The sequence below is a fragment of the Triplophysa rosa genome, unplaced genomic scaffold, assembly GCF_024868665.1.
Source record: "Triplophysa rosa unplaced genomic scaffold, Trosa_1v2 scaffold178_ERROPOS669114, whole genome shotgun sequence".
Lineage (NCBI taxonomy): Eukaryota > Metazoa > Chordata > Actinopteri > Cypriniformes > Nemacheilidae > Triplophysa > Triplophysa rosa.
This window is the reverse complement of record NW_026634188.1, coordinates 34,349-60,038: the sequence shown is the minus strand read 5'-3', so window position 1 is coordinate 60,038 and position 25,690 is coordinate 34,349. Positions and strand designations below refer to the sequence as shown.

The following is a 25,690-nucleotide window of genomic DNA, read 5'->3' as shown; positions in this document are numbered from 1 at the left end:
GTGTGTGTGTGTGTGCGTGCGTGCGTGCGTGCGTGCGCGCGTGTGTGTGTGTGCGCGGAATTAAATTAATTCAGAACAAACCGTTGTGAATTCTGTGAGAACGAGATTTTCATACAGACGTGTGCATTTCATTTACAGGCTTCGTCTTTGTGACAAAACATTTTCCTTTCTGCTTTAGTTTTGTGGCTGTTTGTTCGTTCTTGGCCTTTGATGTCTGTTTCAGCTTAATGTTCTGTGCTTCTACAACGTAGCTTTGTCATTATTAATTCATCTCAGACATTTAACAATAAATCAAAAACAGAAACAAGCTGAAAACAGAAGAAGAAACAGCAGCTCATAACCTCAGATAATATTAAACTCCAGTCTGAGGAAACCGTTCCGTTTCTTAGATCGTCCAGAAATGAAGTTCATTTGTTTAGTCTTCAGTTCTCAAAGGATGACTGTCTAACACCGTCAGTCAAGATGCAAATGTGTCCGTCATGTTTGACTGTACAAACCTTCTGATATCATCCATATAGAGAATTTTACATCATATGACAAAAACAAATAAAGATGAAACTATAGCAGAGAGAGGGAGAGAGAGAGAAATCTATATAGCCTAACACTGTTCTTTACAGTGCACGTCGAGTTAAGAAAACACACACAGACACACTAATGTTAAATCCGTCCTCATTTGTAAGTTGTTTGGATAAAAGCATCTGCTACATGAATACAGTAAACATATTTCATCATGAGATTTGTTCATAACAAATAAAAGCAAGTGTAGTTCAGTGCTGTCCTCTAGTGGTCAGCAGTGACATGAACATGTTTGATTCTCTTTACATTCTCTCTGCTCTTTGCACATTTGTATTCTTAGTTTGGAGATTTGACAGATGTTGTTGTCACAGTGTATTCTGGGAATGAATGAAGCTTGAATGTGGTGGGGTTTATACATTCAGAGAACAGTGTTTCTGTCAGGAGCGCGATGCTTTGAAATGTTTTCTGAAGATTCACTGAAGTATTGGACATGATTGACAGATTGATGGTTGTGTTTATCACAACACATCACATGACTGTGCGTGTGTGTGTGTGTTGTAATGAGGTTTAACACTGTAAACTTTGATTTACTGAATTTACTCACAATGTTTGCCCTCTTGTAACCGGTGTGAGGAGATAAATGACAGTAAAATCAGTCATCCATTTAACAGAGAACTCAACTAACACACTTCTACACTCACTTCAGTTTTTGTTAGCTCAAGTAGGAGTCTCCGGTCATTACTGGAGAAATAATCTCAGATTGTGTGATGTCATGATGTATCGCTGATGTCACAGAGGGAAATATCTTCATTGAAAGAAAGATAAAGCGTCATGGCGCCGTAATGACAGACGTGTGCCGTCAGTGAGTCAATGTCAGGATGGAGTTCTGTTGCTCAATATTAGCAGCTCGATTATTCATCGACGTGTCTAAACACACGAGACTGTCGACAAAGTGAAAGATTTTCTGAAAAGCTAATAAGAGCAGAAGCCAGCGAGTCTGAGGCCGGGCCGCACCCTACTGTGTGCACTGTGGGAGGACATTACACCACTGATAACACTGTGTGTGTGTGTGTGTGTGTGTGTGTGTGTGTGTGTATGCGCGCGTGTGTGTGTGTGTGCGTGCGTGCGTTCGTGCGTGTGTGTGTGTGTGTGTGTGTGTGTGTGGACCTGGTAAACCCTCCGGTATGGGGACAAAAATCCTTGTCCTTGTGGGGACATTTTTTGGTCCACATAAGGGGAACAAACTTATAAATCATGCAGAATGACCTTTTTTGAAAATCTAAAATAGCAGAAAGTTTTCTGTGATGGTTTGCTTTAGGGTATAGAATATATCATTTGTACTGTATGAAAACCATTATGTCTATGGAATGTCGACATAAAAGATGGAAACACAAGGTAACATGTGTGTGTGTGTGCGTGCGTGCGTGTGTGTGTGTGTGTGTGTGTTCATGTTTGTATATCCCGGTGGGGACCTAAACCTGAATACACACCAACACATGGGGACTCGTGTCACTGTGGGGACCAAAATTGAGGTCCTCACGGGCACAAAAGCTTATAAATTGTACAGAACAATATTTTTAAAACATCTAAAAATGCAAAAAGTGTTCTATGATCTTTAGGTTTAGGGATAGGGTTAGGGATAGGGGATAGAATATACAGTTTGTACAGTATAAAAAACATACGCCTATGGACTGTCCCCACGGATATAACACCAACATGGTTGGGTGTTTGTGGCGTCTCTGGTCTGTTGTTGTGTGTTGCTATGCGGCTATAGGTGTTTGTGTTGTCGCTGTCTGCGCGGCTTCTGCAGCGTGTGTGTGTGTGTGTGTGTGTGTGTGTGTCTGTGTGTGTGTGTGCGCTTGTGTGTGTAGGTTTCTATACATACATTTCTATACCAACATACAGGTTTTACGCACCTACACTGTGTGGGTCAGTCAGGTGTCCTCATGATGGAAACTAATTATTAAACATCTAAATGATGTTTGTTGAGGGTGTGCGAGGTGTTGTGTTGTGTTGTGTTGAATCATCTTCAGTGTGGATAGATATAAACCCAGACTCACAAACACACAGACAGACAGACATATACTGTACATGTAGAAGATTAATGACAGAATCTCTAGTTTTAATATGTTGAATTATTAAAATGTAGGAAAAGTAGGATTGATTTTATCTTACAGCCGTTGTGATCATGTGAACAGTGTTTCTGTAGAAAGGGAAGGAAAGCAGAAGAAAACAACATCATAAGCGTCACCGCTTTTACACCTGTAGGATGTTTTAGCTCATTTTCAATGTGAAATTCTCGGCCGTGTGAGGCTGACCTTAGTAACTGTGAGAAGAGTGTCCTGTGTGTTGAGAAATGTGTCTGATGGTGAAAGGTGGTTGCACACGATCGTAAGATGATTTAAGAGTGTTGTGAACTTTGTGTGTAACAGATGTGGTGAATTTATCCACACTGAACATCAGAAGAGGAACTAAAACTGATGGAGGAGTATTAGAGTGGTTTCACACACACACGCAGAGGGGTTTTTCAGCATGAACATCTCATAGATTTCACTGGTTTAGGATGCTGACACAGATCATAAAAACAGGAACTGAGATCTTAATTGATATCCTTCCTTCTTGACACTTAAATAAAACTCATCATGTGTTTCCAGACGTGGATAGAACACAAAAATCAAAAGGATGGAAATGATATTATGTTTCAGCTGCACAATATAACTCCATGCAGCATGGCTGTTTGGGTGGAGAAAAATTCAGACGTCAGAAGTGTTTTATTGGAGAGATTTCCAAAATATTTTGCCATATCATAATGTTCGGTGCCTGACGTGCAGGTCTACAATCTCTGGGAAATCTTTCATATTTGAATCCTCAGGCATGGCAGGTGGAATGGCAGGTGCGAAGACCCGGACGAAGGACAAATACAGAGTGGTGTACAGTGACGTACAGCGTCTGGAGCTGGAGAAAGAATTTCATTTCAGTCGCTACATCACCATCAGAAGGAAGGCGGAGCTTGCTGTGGCTCTCTGCCTATCAGAACGACAGGTGGGTCGAGAGCTGTAATGTTCAGACGATCATCACATCATGAAATCTGTTAGGAATGTCACCCTCAAATAATTCTTATTTTTGTCCCTTAAAAATCGCTTCCATTTTCTTCTCTTTGTCTTGTATGTGATTCGGAGGTGATATGTGACCTCGTTTGAATGAGTTTCTCTGCTCTCTTATGGGCTGTACAGGTGAATAATGTTGACTCGCGCTTTCACAGGTGAAGATTTGGTTCCAGAACAGACGAGCTAAAGAGAGAAAGATGAACAAGAAGCGACTGCAGCAGGTTCAGCAGACGTCCGGCGCATCCGTCCACAGCAGCGTCGCCATGGTTACCAGCACCAACAACACTCTATTGACAGACAATCATATATCCCCTTCCATCAAAGAGGAATACTGAGAGAAACTGAAGATAAACAGTAAATGTTTCACATTGCACTACACACACATGTTTTATTGTGAATAAAGCACACAGTATTTCAATAGTTTGTAAAGAATGAAGATGTCAGTTTTTGATATGAGCACACTGACTGCTGAATAGAATTCTTAATGGATGACTGTATATTGAGCGCTGATATCGCCACTTTTCTATGCATATTTGATATCTACTGAATCAACAAAATGTTTACTTTTTTGTTTATTGTTGCTTCTTAAAAAATGATTTGGGGCAGATCACTAAACCAGTAAAACCGCTTTGAAGTGATTCTGCATTTAAATTGAATGCAAACATGTTCATGTCCACGTCATCTTTCTATTAAAAACAAAGTATTTTAGACGTTTGGTGGTGAGAGAAAATGTGCTTTATTCTCTCAAAAACAGAAAAAATCTTTGTGTCCGAAATCCGATTTTATTGTCATGAGATGAAATGTCAATTTTTTTTAATATAATTATTTTATATAAAATGTACGATTTAAAATTCTTTAAAATTTGCTTAATATTGAATGTATTAATATTGAAATGTGTATTTTGTATGTTTTGGAGTGAACACACGTGTAATCTGACTGTACTCGTGTGTAAGCGTGCAAATCTTTACTGATTACAATGAAGTGTGATGATAACATGAGGAAACAAATGTTGTTTAGTGATAAAAACAGAAGCACAATTAAATGTGTTTAATCATTGACACACACACACACACAGGTTAAACAAAGATTTACAAAGTGAAAATGACCAACAAAGGCCATCGTTAATTTAATTAATCTTTAGGCTAAAATTATTCCATGACACGTCACGGTTAGACCGGTATGGGTCAGATCGGGTCGGGTTAACCTTGACCTCTCGACACATTGGGTGGGTGTGGCCTGTACAAAGTGACTGTCAGATGATTCATGTCAATTAAAGAGATGATAAAGGGTTGATGACGGGAGTACACTGAAGATCATGAGTTTAAACTGTTAATGTTTGATTGATTTTACAATGTCACCATTGACCCTCAACTTTAACCAAAAAAATGATTACAAGCATCAACAACATAAATACAAATGAACGTTAATTCATATTTCACTGTTTTTATGGGTAAAGCATTTGAAACAAGTCTTCTGTTTTACTGTGGCACATGAAAGAAGGTCATACAGGTTTGGAACGATATTAAGTAAATGATGAAAGTATTCCCATTTTTGGCTGAACTTTGTCTTTGAGGAAAATCAACATCTGAAAGTCTCTCACCTACATCATGTGCTTGTAACGGTTCGTGCAGGGAACACTTGAGAGCCGCAGATAATTCAATACTTCTTAATACTATCCAGGATGCCACAGAGCCAGACAAAGAATTGAATTAAGGAGAGAACTTAAATAGGACAGACAAGGAGGGGTATACAGGTGATGGGGATAACTAATAATGTCCAGATGATGGGGATGAGGTGTGACGAGTGAAAGGGTTATGGGTACTGTAGTCCGGTGGTGAATGAGGGCAGACAGTGGGTCGTGACAGTGTTGAGTTTACAAACAATTCTGTTTGGTGTGAGACACAATAACGGTCAGCTCATTCTGATACAGTCATTCATTCTTTTATGAAAAACATCTGAACATTATATCAGTACACACAACACCAGTTTACCTGCAGAAACAATATTTATTTGTTCTTCATTTCAATCATAAAGTCATATATATATTACACAAATGAATATGAAATCCCAAGACTGTCTGAATGCAAATACATGACTGATTCAGATCTTCTCTGAAACTGCTGTAAGTATAACACTTGAAAGAGGAAGTTCAGCTTTGATGGAAAAGAAGAATTAAAATGACCTGCTCTTTTTTAAGACTGTCTGTCGCCATCTTACCACTGAACCACAGAAATATATACACTTCATGATCACACACACAGACTATTGACATATTCTATCCCTCAATCCTAAACCCAACCATCACATGAGACTGATTTGTATTTAGTGAGGAGCAGTAACATGACTTCACGCGTGGGTTGATAGTTCACTGTGCTAGTGAGGACAATTGGGCCCTTCCAAATATAGAACAACAAAACACAAACACACAAATAATATCAGCCTCGTCAACCTTTAAAATATACATAACATGCATGACATTACACATTTGGCAGATGCTTTTATCCGAAGCAAGTTACAGTGCATTGAAGGTGCCCATTCTATTATGAACACAACGCTTTACCACTGCACTACAGGAACAAATCCAAATAAACACAATCATTTAGGAAAAGAAATCTTACTGAAGTGTGAAATGCATTGTGTATGTTTCAATGTTTCAGTTTGTGTGTTTGTATTTGAGAGTACACACATTCGTCCTGTTCTTCACACCTCCGCTGTTGTTGTTGTTGAATATTTGACCCGTCTGGAGTAAACGTCACTTCACCATACTGAAGCTCTTCATCCTTCATCTCTTTTCTCTCTTTTCTCTTTGTCTGAGGACCCACGGCGGCATATTCAACATCTACAGCTGGACTCATATCTGTAGAGACAAACATGACATCAATATTAAACTCATCATTTCTGCTTCATTCTAAGTGAAAGCTCTGTGTTACCTGCTTTCTTCACTCTGTTGTCTCTGTTGGGTTTCATGTGATTGATGTCAGCATAAATCAGTTCGACACAAACTTGAGCTGCTGAAAGAGTCACAACATTCAACTCAGCGCTGCGCTTTCATTCATTCAACTTTAAACAACAATATGTTGAGGAAACAACTAACATGTATGGCTAGCAGAGGTAATTGATTTAATGTGAGATTAAAATGGTTATTCTCAACATTTATTCAGCATTAAATCAATTATCTTTGATATTTGTGTAACCAATAACACAGAGGTTTTGTCCCAAACATTATATCCAGATCACATTTGTTTCTTAAAAAAGGAATTTCAGTGTGGAGATGAAGGTTGGACAACCTACAGTGAATGTTTATTATGATTGTTTGTTGTTTTTCTTTGGCATCTGATAGAGCGTTTGGACCAGGAAGTGTGTGTGTGACACAAGGATAACACGCAGATAAAACACACCTGATCATAGAGTAAAAACCTCTCCAGTCTCTCTTTAACACCGAGTCTGAGATGATGTTTGGACACATTCATGAGAATGAACTCACCTGCTGTTGACTTGCGATGTTTCTTCCTCTTGTAAATGTGATAAACTGTGATGAACAACACAACGAGAATCCCAGTAACACAACCCAACACAATGAGACCAACCGGTAGAACTGTGGAAGAAAGAAACACAACACAAAGTTATTAGAAGTGACGCAAACACACAAACTGAAGTTTATTAATATCAACAGCAACAAGAATAGAAACACTAACAACTCAACATGAAATCTGTGTGAAGAGGACAGTTGTGTAGAAACACGCACACATTCGCACAACACTCACACTTCCATAATGATGACAACTCTTCAGATGTCTGCGTGCAGGTGAGATTACTGTCAGAGAGACTCGTACCGTGTGCTGATGCAGGCGTGCTGTTGGTCAGTGCAGAGGTCACAGAGACAGTAGTTGATCCTGTAAATCACAACACACACGAATCATCCGATCATTGTCTCTGTCATGCTGTGTTCTTTTGTTGCTGTTGTGTGAGTAAATGTGTCAAGTCTCACCAGTACAGTAGTTTAGAGGAATGCTCTTCTCTCCGTGACTGACGTGATTCTTCACACCGCAGCTGATGTTTCCAGAAGTCTCATCGTCCAGACCAATGGAGTCATTTCCTTCTGTTTGTGGAAGTCCATTGAGAGTCCAGCTGAAGATGAGCTCGTCCCCGTCAGAGGAGCAGAACACCCGCCTCTCTCCACTCGTGCAGTTGACTGACACCTTCACTGAGCCAATAGGAGCTGGAGGGAGGGGCACGTCACACACACACGTCTCAGATTCATGGATACACATTATTTTCTTACATTTTACAGTTCTTCAATCATTGTTTTAAATGGGATTTCTTTCGTCGTGCATTGATCAACAAAAAATTCACAGTGATCTCTTCAGTTACGATACACCAGTGGTAAAGTTCCAGTATGTTGTTCTTCACTCCAAATTCTCTGTGAGATGATTTCTCAGAGAGTTAATGTACCTTCAACATTCACGTGAAGTTCTTTATATGTTACTGAGCCAGTCGAGTCATAAAGATCTAATGTGTATTTCCCTGAATCTTCTCTGATCACACCATTTGTAATCACAGCACCGTTAGTGATCAGAACATCAGATCTGCTCACGTAAAGATCACATCTCTTAATCGTGTCATTTTTAATTTTACATGTTGGATCAACTGTTGTGTCGCCAGTTTTGTGATGTTTTAATGTTGCGTCATAGTGTTGAGAATCTGGAACCATCTGCAGAGAGAGTTTGTGTCCCAGAGCTGCATAACAGATTTCTGTCTGATTAAACCTGCACGTCTGATCCACACCTACACAACACACACACACACACACACACACACACACACACACACACACACACACACACACACACACACACACACACACACACACACACACACACACACAGAGAGAATAATCAAGGTTGCACTGATAATTACTGTAATTGAAATCAGTGAAATAACACTGTCATCAGTGTCATCAGACAGACTTTTATCTGCTTTAAGCAGCAGAAACACTGCAATCTACAGTTTGAAACTCACTTCTCAACATTTTACTAGAAGTATTCATTTGTTCTCATTAGTTAATGCATTCAATTTCACAGAATAATGAGCTTTAAAGAAAAACAGAAAATCCTCAAGAATTCAGTGTTGATAGTAACATCATTGCATTGTGTCAGTAGAAGAGTTTTCTGGTCAGTGTCAAAGGCAGAAAAAAGCATCACTTCAGCATTAAGAATACTTTATTTCACTTCAGTCAGTATGATGAAGTATTTACAGTCTGTGTGCTGTGATCTGGTCAAACAGCAGATTGGAGGATTGGAGGTCTGTAGCTGTTGAGTATAGCGCTGCCCAATATTATTTCATACGATTTATTTTTCTTCATTTTTGATAGGACAGGGAGAGTATAGACAGAAAGTGATGGGGAAAGGACCACGAGACAGGACTTGAACTCGGGTCACCAGAAGCATGAGCACTCTCCACACTGCCACAGGCTCCGACAGGACTTTCTTCAGTTTTGAGCAGCTGTAGAACAGCCAGCGTGAGTTATAACTGCAGTGTTCTTACTAAACATGTTTGAAGTCAACAAATGAATTCACTCTCTAACAGATCTGCTTCTTATTTTAACGCTTTAAAGGTTTGACTGTTTCATTTGACATCTCTAGCTCATATTCAGACATAGTTACTGGATTTATATAAGATACCACAGCTCCGCTTGAGGAGTGAAAGCTGAGGATAAATTCATGAGTAAGAAAAGATCATGATGAGATGAGTTTCACTCACATGAGATCATCTGTAACATCAGCAGCAACAGTCCAAACATCACCAACATTTCTCTGGACATCACACAACACAAGACTACACACACACTCAACTCACTTCTGTCTCTCTCTGGACTGACAGTTTTATTGAGAAAGAGGAAGTTTCAGACACACACTTGAAAACCACTAGCAGACTTTAAAGAGAGAGAGAGAGAAATGCACCCATGTGCAGGATTGATACACTTCAGCTTCAAGTGTGTCAAGATGAGCTGAATAAACGCAGGAGACCTGATGAGACAACAGACACGGCAAGGAGATGTTTCAGTCACAGACATACTGTATGGAAAAATATACTCATACACACACACACACACACACACACACACACACACACACACACACACACACACACACACACACACACACACACAAATCTTCTTTGTAAGGGAAGTCACTGATTATGTTCTTGTGAAAGATAAAACTGTGACTGCCACATGTTATGTAAACACTAACTAGAAGTTTAAACCACAGACACTGTGATACACAGCAGACGCCCATCAGGAGGAACCCGTTTATAAAGTTTAAAGCACTTGTTGTGTTCTTCTGTGCACGTTGAGCAGTAGGTGGTGGAAGAAGTTTGTGTGATGTGTATGTTGAGAAGAGGGGAGTAGAGTGAGAAGAGTTCCACCTGCTGCTGCATGCGCTGTATTGTTCTACTACTTGATTTGATTCAAATAAAGTATTCTTTATTTTTGTATGCCTCCTTGCTTCCTACTAAGGACATAACAAATTGGCGACAAGGTATTTTTTGTTATGAGGATGGCATCTGTTTCTTCGTTTCCCACACCGTTTTTGCCATGTCCTGGAGATCCAGCTATCCCTTTCGAGACATGGCTACGGATGTTCCAGAATGATTTGCTTGTAGTTGGTGCTTCTGGTGATGGATGGCCGGTCGAGCACAAACGAGCACTGCTTCTACATTGTCTGGGGACTGAAGGCCAGAGATTGTTTTATACCTTGACAAATCAAGGTGATTCTATGGAAGATGCGATTGCGGCCTTGAAAGTGCACTTTACTCCTCGACGGAACATAGTGGCTGAGCGCCATGCTTTCAGGAAACGTGTTCAGGCACCAGGAGAAACCATAATTCAGTACGTAGCTGCTCTACGGGACTTGTCGGCTACTTGTGACTTTGCAGCTATGCTGGACGACATGTTGCGTGATCAGCTGGTGGAGAATGTGTACAGTCATCGGATTCGTGAGAGGTTACTTTTGGAATGTGACATGACTCTTGAAAAAGCCATTACTATTGCCTCTCAAACAGAAGCTGCTGGTGAACAAGCCAAAGCATTATCGAGTAATCGTTCAGTACCTGTGCAAATGATACATGCCAAGCCTCCATCTGCAGCTGCACATCGCCATCGTAGACCGCCTCCAAAGCCACAATCGACAGCACGTTCTTCAAAGCCTTCATCTACCGCACCTGTTTCGTCGCCTCGTGAATGTTATCGATGTGGATCTACGAAACACCTCGCGAATTACCGTAGCTGTCCTGCTGCCTCAGCACAGTGTAATCACTGTCAAAAGATGGGACATTATTCGCAGGTGTGTCATTCGGGAAAAGCTCGCTCAGTGCGTGAAATTGACTTGCCTGAAGTTCAGATCCTTTATATGCATGATTCGTTAACAGAAACAATTCGGTGCACTGCTGTCATCACGACCGCAACTACGCCTGTCGAGCTTACTGTGGATTCTGGATCATCTGTTTCTATCTGTCATGGTTCTGCCTCTCTTGCCTTCATTGAAACTGGTGACATACTCTTGTGATCCAATTCCCGTAATTGGATGCTTACCTGTCACTGTCTCTAAGGATGACATCACCTGCTCCACGTCGTTCTTTGTGGTTGAATCGGGTACAGCTTTGCTTGGGATGGATCTTATTAATGATCTATCTAGACTAAAGACGCATCTTTTTAATCTTGCATACACTACTCTTCCATAATATAAATCTTCTGAGGGTTTAGGCTGCACTAGTTAGATCAACCGGAACCAAAAACACAACTGATGTACTTGTTGCATCAAAGAGTACAGAACAGTACTCTACTCTCAGCCAGTCTTGTCTCATTGTTCCAAGGTTACCACAGCGAGCAGGATGCAGTTCATGGCCTGACCTGATGGTAGAGAGGAGAATGGGAAGTGGGGACCTGACAAGAGCTGAGATGATAGAGCTGGATAAAGAAGGACGCGGTCTCTTGACATGTCTTCACCACAAAACTTCAAATGCTATTAGATTGTTAATGATAATCTTAAACTACAATTTATTTTATTATTAAGTTTATTTATTTTATTTAGCCTTGTTGTGCAAGTTCTCTGGAGCTTGTGCAGAGGCAGCAGCTTTTGCCAGAGGGGAACTGGAATCCCCTGGTTGGGCCTGGGTTCTCCTGAGGTTTTTTTTCTCAATTAGAGTTTTGGGTTCCTCGCCACCGTTTGCATACTGTTTTTGCACTATCTGCCTGACCGGGGGGGCTGCTTTAGAATCTTAAAGTTTTACTTAATTAATATTGCATATAGGAATTTATAGTCTGTTATATTTGACCTGTGCTTCTCTCTCCTTTATCCTAAATGTGTGCTCTCACTGAGCGTGTGTGTGTGTGCGTACTTGTCTGTGTACGTACGTGTGTGTGTGTGTGTGTGTGTGTGTGTCTCTGTGTCTGTGTGTGTTGGTGCGTGTGCGTGTTGTGTGTGTGGAGTTTTTGTGTGTGGGTGTGTCTGTCTTCTGTGTTTTCAACCTTTTCTTGTTTTTGCAGGTACAACTTTGATTGTTTTGCTTGTAGTCAATGTGTCTCATGTACAGCTGCTTTGTAACAATGAAAATTGTAAAAGCGCTATATAAATAAAGTTGAGTTGAGTTGAGTTAATGGATTACAGCTCCGTTTCAAAGGCAATTCAGTTCGGCCAGCGCAGATTTCAACTCCTGTGCTGCGATTGTCTGCTTTGACGCCTTCAGCTGCTCTGGGTTGCGCAAAAGGTTTTGTGCACAGTGTAAAGATTTCTTCAGCTGTCGCTCCTGTATGCCAGAAACTCCGCCGCTTACCCTTTTCTGTTAGAGATGCAGTCACTGAGGAAATCCATCACCTTCTTGATTTGGGCGTAATCGAGAGCGTGGACGCTTCACCGTGGGTCTCCCCGATAGTAGTAGTACAGAAGAAGTCGGGCGGCATTTGAATGTGTGTGGATTTTCGAGAGCCCAATAAGGCTGTGGTTACGGATAGCTACCCTCGACCGCACATTGACGAACTGTTGTCTTTGTTAAGGGGAGCGAGTGTATTTTCCACTATCGATTTGGAGAGTGCTTAATTTCAGTTGCCATTGCACGACGAGAGCCGCGATCTGACCGCCTTTATTACTCACAAAGGACTTTTCAGATTTTGCCGTGTACCGTATGGACTTGCTTCAGCACCCTCCGCCTTTCAGAAAATGTTGGGAACAGTTTTACAAGAACTTCAGAATTTTGCCAATTACCTTGACGATATCATTGTCTGGGGACGTACACAAATTGAACATGACCACACACTAAAAGCCGTTGTTCAACGCTTACAGGATGCTGGACTGAAATTGAATCAATCGAAGTGTCAGTTCAACAAATCCAGTCTGCGCTTCTTGGATCATACGGTGAATGCACAAGGAATTCAACCTGATGAGGATCATCTTTCTGCCATTCTTCATGCACCAGCTCCAACAGATGCACCTCAACTCCGCTCTTTCATTGGGCTACTATCGTGGTACAGTAAGTTTATTCCCAATTTTGCCACGGTCGTTGAACCTCTGCCTGCTTGCATCAGACAGGGCTCAGATTTCGTCTGGTCGGAGGAGGCACAGCAATGCTTTGATGCTGTAAAAAATAGCTTATTCATAGCCCTGCACTTGCATTATTCGACCCAGATTTGCCTACAGTATTATCTACAGATGCCTCTGCCTACGGCCTGGGTGCTTTTTTTGCTCAAGTTCACGAGGATAAGACAGAGCGCATTGTCGCTTTTGCGTCCCGGACATTTACTCGACCATTGAAAGGGAAGCACTTGCTTGTGTCTGGGCTGTTGAAAAGTGGCGAACTTACTTGTGGGGTCGTAAATTCCTCTTGCATACGGATCACCAGACCTTAATGGTGCTTTTCTCATCCACAGGAACTGATTGTGCCGGGATGCGCATTGCGCACTGGGCAGCTCGGTTACTGTGCTTCAATTATGATGTTGTTTATCGGCCTGGAGCTCAAAATAACACAGCCGGTTGTCTTTCTCGTCTGCCTTTGCCTGCTTCGGCTGAAGATGGCTTGGCTGCTGAACCTGAGTTTGTGGCGTTTCTGACTTCGGAGATGTCAGCTCTGTCCCCTATAGAGGTTGCTTCTGCCTCCGCATCATGCTCTGAACTGAGTGCATTACGCGCACAAATAGCTCATGGGTGGCCTTCCTCTTCAACTTCTGTTGATAATATTCTACGTCCATACTTTCAACTACGCGGCGAACTAAGCGTGCAGCAGGATTATGTGTTCAGAGGATCACACCTTATTGTACCTGACGTGCTACGGCACACATTAGTGAAGTTAGCACACAAAGGTCACCAGGGAATTGTGCGTACCAAACAGCGGTTTCGTGAACTGTACTGGTGGCCAGGCATTGATTGCCTAGTTGAAGAGCACATCCAGACCTGTCAAATGTGTCCGTACTCTGACAGAACTGCCAACACCTCAGCTGAGCCGCTGCAGCCAGTGCCTTTTCCATCTGTCCCGTGTGACAAGGTAGCTATTGATGTGGTGGGCCCGTTTGAAACCGCTGTGGGAGACTGTCGTTATGCGCTGACATTGATCGACTATCACAGTAAGTGGCCTGAAGTTGCTTTCACCGCTTCCGTCACTACTCAAAATGTTATCACCTTCTTGTCAAGTGTATGGACGTACTAATCCACGTACTATCGTGTCGGATAACGGGACCCAATTCACGTCATCTGATTTTTCTAAATTTCTGAAAGAGAGAGACATTCGACACATACGTACTTCTTTGTACCACCCAGCTGCGTATGGAGCAGTGGAACGTTTTCATCGCGTTCTGAAAAGCTGCATTCAGTCTGCTGTTCTGGAAGCGAAGCCATGGAAACCTACAGTCACATAATTTCTCCAAGTGTATCGTGCTACACCTCATTCTGCCACGGGGTTATCCCTGTTTGAGTTGCTTCATGGAAGAAAGATGCGAACGCGTCTTAATGTTCTTCCTCCTCCCCCCTGCGTGTGCGCATTCCAACTCATGTACCGAAAGCATATTCGAGATTTACCAATCCTCGCCAAATTGTGCATAAACTGGGTTTGTGTACTTACCTGTTATCCGCCGGGAAGAACTGGCATGCTTCTCACCTGGCTCGTACTGTTGCACCTGTTTCGGAGGCTACTGACACAGATGCTGTGGACTTGTCATTTCAGTTTCTTCCTCCTCCTCTGGCACCTCAAGCTCCTCAAGCTCTTCAAAGGGTTTCTACCCGTGTGAGACGACCTCCTCGTTGGATGGAAGGTGAATGCTACATTCTAATAATTCTCGTGAAGCATTATATGTTCTTTAGTTTGATTACTAGTAAGTATGTTTATAACAAAGTGAATACTTCGGTAATTTAGTAACTTGGTTATTGTGTTTTCCTTTTTTGTTCGTAAATATCTGTGTAAACTGTTTGCTTTAAGTGATGGTGTTCTTCTGTGCACGTTGACCAGTAGGTGGTGGAAGAAGTTTGTGTGATGTGTATGTTGAGAAGAGGGGAGTAGAGTGAGAAGAGTTCCACCTGCTGCTGCATGCGCTGTATTGTTCTACTACTTGATTTGATTCAAATAAAGTATTCTTTATTTTCGTATGCCTCCTCGTTGCTTCCTACTAAGGACATAACAACACTGAAAAATAAAACAAGATGATTATTTACAGACTCAAAGTTCCATACACAAATCTGATATATGGCCATGAGTGAAAGTGTTTTACATGCATGTTTGTCCACGTGATTTCAGCCTATATGGAAACTGCAACGACAAAACAACATAAACAGTCTTCTGAAAAACTGTACGTAAATACACAGAAACACTTTAACTATAGAATGTCAAAACATATATTCAAATATTAAAATATCATTAAAATATATCATTATAAATGCAACATCATAGCCATTTAGATTATTTATGAGCATTTTTTCATATTTTATTTGAAGGCATAAAATTACTTTACACATTTGATCATTTTTCTGAACAGTTTAGATGTAATTTGTCATTAAATACTTTCAGAGACTGTATTTGTGTATAAATGCTACACATTTTCTTCTCAGATAATACCAGAATGTTCATCACACAGCTGAGAAGGACTATAGCCTATCACAGTTGTGGGCTGGACGTGATCTCGTGTGCTCGACCTGGGAGAAAAAAACGAGCAAAGATTCTGCTTTGGTGTTCAAAGCAAACTGTGAAGTATGCAAACCACAGATCTTAAATGTACTGAGTGCCATCACAGGACAGAAGAACAGAGCGATTATCAAACAGTCCATTTTGCAAGAAGTTTTTTAACAATACACAAATGTTAAATCTAAATACAACCTGCAGAACATTAAGATGTGAGAAATAGCCTAATATTAAAACAAACACCTTCTTGAATTTTTTGCTAGCTGATGTTGTCTTGCTAGCTTATATTAGCTACTTGACCAAATGAATTAGCAGCTAATATAAATAAAGTGGGATATTTATCATTAGTTTCCAATGAGCAAAATAATTCAATTCAATTTTATGTATATAGCGCTTTTCACAATGTGGATTGTTCCAAAGCAGCTTTACAGGAGAAAACAGAAAACACAGAAAGTGTCAAACACAGCACAGTGCATGGTGTTTCTAGAGCAAGTAAGATCATTCTAGTAAATCATATCTAATAATATCTAATATCAGACCTGTGGCGAGGAAGCCAAACTCCAGTGAAAGAAACCGGACTCAGCCGGGAGGACCAGGTCTCCTCTGACGTGTCACAGCTGCACTCACTGACTTTCATTAACACTTACTGAGGACATGTTCATGAAGAAAAGGGAGAGCTCATTAGTTGTGCTTTAGGGTGGTGATGGAATTGCCTGAGCTGGAGCTGGGATGGTCAGTCAGTCCGCAGGCTCTTGCAGGAGGATGGCACGGGATGTTCAGATGGAGCTGGCGTAATCTCTAGTTAGGGATGGGCATATGACGTTCATCTGGTCCTGGCGTAATCTCGCTATACATCGGGATGGGCATCCCGAGGCGGGGGAGGAGGGCAGAAAGAGAAAATTAGCGTAGCTGCTGTTCATTAATTTATTCACTTATTTAGCATATTCTGCATTAAGTGAATGCTTGGCTGAAATGTGTGTCTTTAATCTAGATTTAAATTGGGAGAGTGTGTCTGACCCTCGAATAGTATCGGGAAGGCTATTCCAGAGTAATAGTCATGTGAATAGAATTATATTTATGTTAAACAAGAGCAAGGGTTAGGGACTGTGGTTTAAATCCGGCTGGGGTCATTTCCCGAACCCCCCCCCTTTATTCACCACTTTTGTTTTTCTTCAATTTTGGGTTTTAACAGCGGGTTTTTACTGCCATCTTCTGGTATTTATGAAAATTTACTTTACGAGTCAGTTAATTATAAAATATATACTTATTACAGTTTTTACAGCTTAAACACATTTCTTGAAATTATGGCTCCTCTTTTCGAAACACAAATCCATAACTTCTCACCCAATAGGGAGGCTCAGAGATGACGTATTTTTGCATGCAAAACCTGGAAGCGAGTTAGCATTTTAGGACTTCCGGTTCCATCGCTCCAATGTCTATGGGTTTTTTGAATGGGGTTTTAGTAAATCACCCGAAATAAGGTCTGTATTAAACAAAATCTGTTCACGTTTTATTCTATGACATAAAACACACCAATTATAACCCGCTTGTGATTTATTGTGAAGCCTTATTGTGTCTTAAAAACGGCGGTTGCTAACAAGTTGCTAAAAGTGACTACTTCCTTTGGGGGGAGCCGTTAGACGTCATCGCACATACAAAGCTCACAAATAATGCAACACAGGCACAAATCTCTTAAAACGTACGTAGATGTGGATTCATTCACAGAGTTATTACTCAACAGGGAACACATTTTAATAAAGTTTGTTTCAGAGAGTTTCAGAGAGGCGGAGCAAAGAGGAGATACAAACATGCACGTGTGTGTGGAAAATACAGCGTTTTTTAAACTTAAATCCTGTTTACACATTGAGTTACATCTAAAACAAACCATAATATTCCTTTTAGCCGTGTCATATCACCCCTTTAAGGTCGCTCTAAATCAACGTCACCACCACCAATCCTCCGACAACTCTTTCAAACTGGCCTGGGTTCTCCTGAGGTTTTTTTTCTCGATTAGAGTTTTGGGTTACTCGCCACCATTTGCATACTGTTTTTTGCACTATTTGCCTGGCCGGGGTGGGGGGGGCTGCTTTAGAATTTTAAAGTTTTACTTCATTAATATTGCATATAGGAATTTATAGTCTGTTATATTTGACCTGTGCTTCTCTCTCCTTTATCTTAAATGTGTGCTCTCACTGTGCGTGTCTTTGTGTGTGCGCGTACTTGTCTGTGTCCGTATGTGTGTGTGTGTGCGTGCTCATCCGTGTGTGTGTGTATGTGTGTTAGTACGTGTGCATATTGTGTGTGTGGAGTGTTTTGTATGTGGGTGTGTCTGTCTTCTGTGTTTTCAACTTTTTCTTGTTTTTGCAGGTACAACTTTAATTGTTTTGCTTATAGTCAATATGTCTTATGTACAGCTGCTTTGTAACAATGAAAATTGTAAAAAGCGCTATATAAATAAAGTTGAGTTGAGAATAATTTCAAATCTAATCTAACTGACTGAAACTACCCGTGCATTAACCAGATTTTAAACACAACTTTCAGCCAGTTGGAGCTTTTGTAATAATCCAGCAGGGCAACCACCCAACAGTGCATTACAATAATCTAGTCTTGATGTCATGAATGCATGAATTAACTTCTCTGCATCGAACATTGACAGCATATGACGTAGTTTAGATATATTCTTAAAATGGAAAAACACAATTTTACAGGTGTTGGCGACGTGGCTCTCAAATGACAGATTACTATCGAATAGAACGCCAAGATTCTTTGCTGACGACGAGGGTTTTATGGAACATCCGTCAATAGTTAAGCAGTATTCTTGGTTGTTACGTATAGCAGTTTTCGGTCCAATAAGGAACACTTCTGTTTTGTCCGAGTTCAGTAATAAAAAGTTGTTACTCATCCAGTTTTTTATATCGACTATGCATTCCATTATTCGATGGAACTGCTGTGTTTCATGAGGATTCGAGGAAATATAAAGTTGAGTATCAGCAGCATAACAGTGAAAGCTAACTCCGTGTCGCTTTATTATATCTCCTAGAGGTAGCATGTATAATGCGAAGAGCAGAGGCCCTAAGACTGAGCCCTGTGGTACACCGTACTGGACTTGCGATTTGCGTGACACCTCATTGTTTATTGCTACAAATTGAAAACGGTCGGATAAATAAGATTTAAACCATTTCAAAGCTATTCCCTTAATGCCGACATAATTTTCGAGTCTATGTAGGAGTGTGCTGTGGTCAATGGTATCGAATGCAGCACTAAGGTCTAGCAGCACCAATAACGAGATACAACCTCGGTCAGACGCCAATAGCAGATCATTTGTAACTCTGATCAAAGCAGTCTCTGTACTGTGACATGCTCTAAATCCAGACTGGAATTCTTCATTGATGTCATTCCTTTGGAGGAAGGAGCATAATTGAGTTGAAACTACTTTTTCCAGAACTTTAGATATGAAAGGTAGATTCGATATAGGCCTGTAGTTCCTTAGTTCTCTAGGGTCGAGTTGGGGTTTTTTGACAAGGGGCCTTATAACAGCCACCTTATATGCTTTAGGCACATGTCCTAATGTCAGAGATGAGTTAATAATACCAAGAAGAGGATCTATAATTTCTGGGAGCATCTCTTTCAGTAGATTTGTAGGTATAGGGTCTAGTATGCATGTTGTTGATTTAGATGATCTAATAATTTTAGACAGCTCATCTTGATCTACGGTATAAAATAATTGCATTTTCTCCTTAAGGGCGCTGTAGTTAGTTTGTTCAGCGGGTTTCACTTCTGATTGCATTGTTATAATTTTTTCTCTAATATCTTGGATTTTATATGTGAAGTAGTTCATAAATTCATCACTGCTATGCTGATATACAGGATCAGAAGTCACTGACGATTTATTTTTTGTTAATTTAGCCACCGTGTTAAATAAAAACCTAGGGTTGTGCTGGTTTTCTTCTATTAGTGATGAAAAGTAGGCGGATCTAGAAGTTATTAGGGCTTTCCTGTATTTTCGAATACTATCCTTCCATGCTGTACGAAATACCTCTAATTTAGTTTTCTTAAAGTTGCGCTCCATTTTTCGGGCCGCTTTCTTTAGAGCCTGAGTGTGTTCATTATACCACGGTGTGGGGCTGCCATTTTTAATCTTCTTTAAACGTAGTGGAGCAACTTTGTCTAGCGTTACCGAGAAGGTGGAATTAAAATTTTCAGTGGTAATGTCAAGATCTTCAACGTTATTTCTCATGATTTGAGACAATTCGGGCAGATTATCGAGAAACGCATCTTTGGTAGTTGAAGTTATTGTTCTACCATATTTGTAACAATGAGTTTTATTTGCAGCCGTAGGCCAGTGAAGCAAACATAATACCAGATAATGATCCGAAATGTCTTCACTCTGCTGAAGGATTTTAACGTCGTCCACATTTATACCGTAAGACAGTATTAAATCTAAAGTATGATTACGAAGGTGAGTGGGTCCTGACACATGTTGACTAATGCCCATGGAGTTAAGAGTGTCTTTGAAAGCCATTCCTAAGGCATCTGTAACGTTATCTACGTGGATGTTAAAGTCACCAACGACAAGGAGTCTATCTGCGGCCAGTACTAGTTCTGATAAGAACCCACCAAATTCTTTAATAAAATCTGTGTGGTGCCCTGGAGGCCTATATACAATAGCTAGAATCAATTTAAAAAGTGTTTTATCTTTAGTATTAGGTGTTGAAACATGAAGAACCATGACTTCAAAAGAATTATATTTAGAGTTCGACTTCTGGGAAATGCTAAGAGAGTTATTGTAAAGTGCTGCGACACCTCCCCCTCTGCCTTTTAGACGAGGCTCGTGTTTATAATAATAATCTTGGGGGACAGATTCATTTAAAGCAATATAATCATCTGGTTTTAGCCATGTTTCTGTCAAACAGAGCATGTCTATTTTATGATCTGTTATCATATCGTTAACAAAAAGTGCTTTATTAGAGAGAGATCTAATATTTAGCAATCCGAGTCGTAACAGTTGATTATCTGTATTTTGTTCATGTTTAGTTTGTTTAACGTTTATTAAATTACTTTCAAGAGGTTTACGCATTATTTTATGTTTGCTAATCCGGGGGACAGACACAGTCTCTATTTTGTGATGTTTGGGAGAACGGATTACTACATGTTGTACATTTTGTGTATTCTGCGACGTGAGACGGCAAGCAGACAGTTGGTTAAGCCATACTGTCTGCTCCCTGACCTGGGCCCCAGCGAGTCAAGTTTTAGCATTAGCATTAAGACTTTTTGCCATATTTCTAGACAGGATGGAAGTCCCAGCCCAGGAGGGATGGAGACCATCTCGTTTCAACAGGTCAGGTCTGCCCTCAAAACTCTTCCAGTTATTTATAAAAACTATATCATTCTGCAGGCACCACTCAGACAACCAGCCATTTAGTGATGATAATCTGCTATAAATCTCATCACCACGATAAGCAGTGAGGGGGCCAGAGAATATTACAGTGTCTGACATCATGCTTGCGAGCTCACACACCTCTTTAATGTTATCTTTTGTGATCTCCGATTGACGGAGTCGAACATCATTTGTGCCGACGTGAATGACAATCTTACTGAATTTACGATTAGCCTTAGCCAGCACATTTAAATTTGACTTGATGTCAGGCGCTCTGGCTCCCGGTAAACATTGGACTATGGTGGCTGGTGCCTCTATGTTAACGTTCCGAACAATAGAATCACCGATAACTAGGGCACTTTCAGCAGGTTTCTCAGTCGGTGCGTCACTGAGCGGGGCAAACCTGTTCGAGACTGTAATCGGAACGGTCGAGTGATGTTTTGTCCTGCGACTACGCCGTCTCACAGTCACGAAGTTTCCCAGCTGCGGGGGATTTTCAACCGGAACCGAGCTGTGTGCGCTAATGTTGCTCGCATCCAAAGTGTTTTCTATCGTCGTTAAACTCTTACTATCCTCAGATAAAGATTGGATGCGAGACTCTAATTCTAAGATCTTCTCTGTCAGCCTAACTATTTCCCTGCATTTATCGCATATAAAGCCCTCGCAGCTGACAGAGAAGGCTAAGCTAAACATATGACATGAGGTGCAAGTAACAATAATAGGAATAGAAGCCATAACTCACCGGATTTGAAGTGTAATTCCAATTTACCAAGGTTGCTCGATGAATCGTGGTATACTCACTTAAAAAGAGAAACAGTTAGCACACAAGACAAACCAGAGGCAAGATGATATTCCACAGTGTAAACAGAAAGCAAGCTAACACGCTATTGCTATGCTAACGGCGTTAACGAGAATCTCTGTCAGTTTCACCTTTCTGATCAAAAATGACACTGTAAACATCAATAACAGCTGTAGCTTGACAAATGACCATGGTATAAGTAGGATAATCCAAAGCTAGCCGTGCGTTAAAGGATTTTAATGTACGACATGGAGGCCGAGAACCACCTGACGTGAAGTGGAGAGTATGTGCGTCTGCGAAGTGAATTAAAATCCTTTGATGCACTTTAAAGTCAATTTGTGTGTCTCATTATAAAGTCTATTACTGGAAACGTTTCACCATTAGTTTGCAATAAAACTTCCTCTTTCTCAATAAAACTGTCAGTCCAGTGAGAAACACATCAGATCAGATCAGAGAGAGACAGGTCTCCTGCGTTTATTCAGCTCATCTTGACACACTTGAAGCTGAAGTGTATCAATCCTGCACATGGGTGCATTTCTCTCTCTCTCTTTAAAGTCTGTTAGTGGTTTTCCAGTGTGTGTCTGAAACTTCCTCTTTCTCAATAAAACTGTCAGTCCAGAGAGAGACAGAAGTGAGTTGAGTGTGTGTGTAGTCTTGTGTTGTGTGATGTCCAGAGAAATGTTGGTGATGTTTGGACTGATGCTGCTGATGTTACAGATGATCTCATGTGAGTGAAACTCATCTCATCAAGATGAAATAATCAACATTTAAATATCACATGTTTGATCACAGAGTGATAAAGTTGAGAGCGTGCACTTTAAGACATCCATTATAAAACCCTAACTTGAATACAGTTTGGTGCAGCTAAAATAACAAAAAATGTGCCTCTGTCCAAATATGTATGGACCTAACTGTGTGTCACAAGAAAGAAATGAAATATCCTAATCCTTGAAAAAAACAAACAGTGAAGTGTGTACTGATACACAAGTGAAGTTTTACTGTACATACTGTAAATAAAAAATACAACACAACAAGAGACAGCCGACAAATTTACTTCTGACTTTTCAGTCCACCTGCTTCTGATAAAACATTTTAAAAACATTTAAGCCGCTGTACATTCTCTCTCTCTCAATAAATATTTACACACAAATACTTGAGCTAAAAAATCAATTTAAAAGTTCATGCGACTATTCACGATATGCTCAGAACTATGTGGATGTGTTTGTTTATTTGATGTGAGAGTACACACACTCGTCCTGTTCTTTACACCTCCGCTGCTGTTGTTGAATGTTGGACATGTCTGGAGTAAACGTCACTTCACCATACTGAAGCTCTTCATCCTTCATCTCTTTCCTCTCTGTCTGATGTTCTGAACACACAAACATCACATCATCACACTGAAGAACACATCTCAAGGGTGGATAAATAGAGAAAGGGTGTTTTTGTCACAAATAAAATTCCCCTGAAAAGACACGTCATGATTTCAGTGATATTCTTGTGTTCTGTTGTCATTCTCTCCACAGTCAGCTTCTGTTGAAACACAGTTCAGCTTTTCTAACTTCTGCACCGACAACCACAGCAGCAGAGACACTGAAGACATTTACATTTAGTCGATTGGCAGATGCTTTTATCCAAAGCGACTTATAAAATGAGGTAAACAATGGAAGCAATCAGTGCAACAAACAGGCAACAAGGCATAAGTGCTATCAAACTGGTGTCAGTACACGAAGCTATAAATACATCTAATAAATCAGCATAGAAAAGAAGTGGGAAAGAAATAGAAATGAGGTGTTGATGAAAGAGATGTGTCATTAGATGGTTAAAGATTCCGCTGATCTTCCAGAGACAGATCACATAACAGATCCAAAGAAGGTGAGTGAAAGTGAGTTTGTGGCACAAGAGGTTGTTCACTATAGAGGGCACAGATGTCTGTCTGGGGGGCAGAACCAGCGGTGTGACGGTGTTTCTCTCTCTGAACAATAACATCGGACATGACAGCTGGACATTGATATATATTGTCTGGATAAACTTTTCGACCTTAAAATAATGTTCCTAAAATGATTTTAATTTTAGTTCAGTTTAGTAAACAAATTCAGGTGTATTGCACTGCCCATGTGGAAGTTTATACGGCGACATTGTTCACGACACTGGTAACAGACAATTGCTCTTGTCAACAAACACGAGGAACCAGTGAGCAGAAGTTCAGTAGTGTGGCTTTAAGAATCTGTCACAGGTTAACAATGACGTCTGTGTCCTTCTGAATATTTACAGCAGATTCATGAACTCACCTGCTGTTGACTTGTGATGTTTCTTCCTCTTGTAAATGTGATAAACTGTGATGAACAACACAACGAGAATCACAGTAACACAACCCAACACAATGAGACCAACAGCTGGAACTTTGGAAGAGAGAAACACAACACAAAGTTATTAGAAGTGACGCAAACAATATTCATATGAACACAATGTTAAGGGTTTGTGAATATTCTAAACACACATAAAATAAACCAACACTTGATGACAAAGTCTGATCCAAGTGTATTTAATGTACCTTCAACATTCACGTGAAGTTCTTTATATGTTACTGAGCCAGTCGAGTCATAAAGATCTAATGTGTATTTCCCTGAATCTTCTCTGATCACACCATTTATAATCACAGCACCGTTAGTGATCAGAACATCAGATCTGATCACGTAAAGATCACATCTCTTAATCGTGTCATTTTTAATTTTACATGTTGGATCAACTGTTGTGTCGCCAGTTTTGTGATGTTTTAATGTTGCGTCATAGTGTTGAGAATCTGGAACCATCTGCAGAGAGAGTTTGTGTCCCAGAGCTGCATAACAGATTTCTGTCTGATTAAACCTGCACGTCTGATCCACACCTACACAACACAAACACACAACACCACAGCTGATTTACACACAACAAACATGTGATATTTAAATGTTGATTAATTCATCTTGATGAGATGAGTTTCACTCACATGAGATCATCTGTAACATCAGAAGCATCAGTCCAAACATCACCAACATTTCTCTGGACATCACACAACACAAGACTACACACACACTCAACTCACTTCTGTCTCTCTCTGATCTGATCTGATCTGATCTGATCTGATGTGTTTCTGCATCTCTGAGAAAGCGGAACTTTCCTCACAAACAGAAGTTTCCTCAAAGGTGTTTTTTTAAACTGTGATGAAAGAAGCAAGCAGCATGTTTAGACTTTTAAAACATGCTATTGTTGTTTTTAAGTTTATTCTTTTAATCATAGTGAAAGTCAGTTCAGAGAATCTGTTCTTTATTTTATACATTTTCACAGTACTGTTACACACAGAGAAGATAGACAAAAACCACACGACCCAAACTACATCACAAACATCAGCCCATGCGTGTATTCAAAAATAAACATTGTCATATATGTACTGTACGCAGCAGCTCCTTTAATCTCACTTCACTGCCTTTAAATAATGCAGAATTGTACATCACAACACAACCACACTGCAATACTGAACATCATTAGCTCAAAACATATTGATTCAACCATTTTACAGCAACAGGGAACACTTCGGAGTTTAATTATTACCAAGCAACTGTCATGATTTTCTTATTTCATAAACTTTCGTATCTTACATAAATTAAAACAGTGTGAAAAGGAGTTCAGTTTAAACACAACATTTCTGTACCAGCCACACACACAGACACGTTTGATTTCCATGTTTAATGTCGACTT

General features: G+C 40.4%; 3 protein-coding genes across 10 annotated transcripts in view; 1 reads left to right on the top strand and 2 right to left on the bottom strand.

Moving 5' to 3' along the window:
* Nucleotides 1–5,074, top strand: part of cdx1a (caudal type homeobox 1a) — a 6,484-nt gene extending 1,410 nt beyond the window's left edge. The window contains exons 2-3 of the mRNA XM_057327148.1: nt 3,389–3,558; nt 3,779–5,074. Coding sequence (XP_057183131.1) covers nt 3,389–3,558; nt 3,779–3,958 — 350 coding nt within the window. The 3' untranslated portion in view covers nt 3,959–5,074. The remainder of the gene's footprint in view (nt 1–3,388; nt 3,559–3,778) is intronic.
* A 517-nt stretch (nt 5,075–5,591) lies between these two features.
* LOC130549808 (uncharacterized) lies at nt 5,592–9,704 on the bottom strand. 6 transcript variants are annotated; one of them, XM_057327145.1, is made up of 8 exons: nt 9,384–9,701; nt 8,878–9,125; nt 8,076–8,408; nt 7,612–7,842; nt 7,388–7,516; nt 7,108–7,218; nt 6,554–6,634; nt 5,592–6,480 (listed from the first exon to the last, which is right to left on the bottom strand). In XM_057327145.1, exons 3-8 carry the CDS (start codon nt 8,332–8,334, stop codon nt 6,269–6,271), a joined length of 1,023 nt encoding a protein of 340 aa, XP_057183128.1. In that variant the 5' UTR covers nt 8,335–8,408; nt 8,878–9,125; nt 9,384–9,701; the 3' UTR covers nt 5,592–6,268. The 6 variants fall into 6 exon arrangements, with proteins under 6 accessions (XP_057183128.1, XP_057183126.1, XP_057183125.1 ...); XM_057327143.1 differs by lacking the exon at nt 8,878–9,125 and having other exon boundaries at nt 6,554–6,631; nt 9,384–9,704; XM_057327142.1 differs by lacking the exon at nt 8,878–9,125 and having other exon boundaries at nt 9,384–9,702.
* A 5,870-nt stretch (nt 9,705–15,574) lies between these two features.
* Nucleotides 15,575–25,048, bottom strand: si:zfos-741a10.3 (uncharacterized protein LOC796591 homolog). Of its 3 annotated transcripts, none has more exons than XR_008962274.1 (6): nt 24,942–25,048; nt 24,507–24,839; nt 24,244–24,354; nt 22,087–23,324; nt 21,899–21,956; nt 15,575–16,626 (listed from the first exon to the last, which is right to left on the bottom strand). XR_008962274.1 is itself a non-coding variant. In XM_057327133.1 (6 exons), exons 1-5 carry the CDS (start codon nt 25,000–25,002, stop codon nt 21,922–21,924), a joined length of 660 nt encoding a protein of 219 aa, XP_057183116.1. In that variant the 5' UTR covers nt 25,003–25,048; the 3' UTR covers nt 15,575–16,626; nt 21,899–21,921. The 3 variants fall into 3 exon arrangements, 2 of the variants coding, with proteins under 2 accessions (XP_057183116.1, XP_057183115.1); XM_057327133.1 differs by having other exon boundaries at nt 23,205–23,324; XM_057327132.1 differs by lacking the exon at nt 15,575–16,626 and having other exon boundaries at nt 21,587–21,956; nt 23,205–23,324.
* Nucleotides 25,049–25,690: the final 642 nt, after the last annotated feature.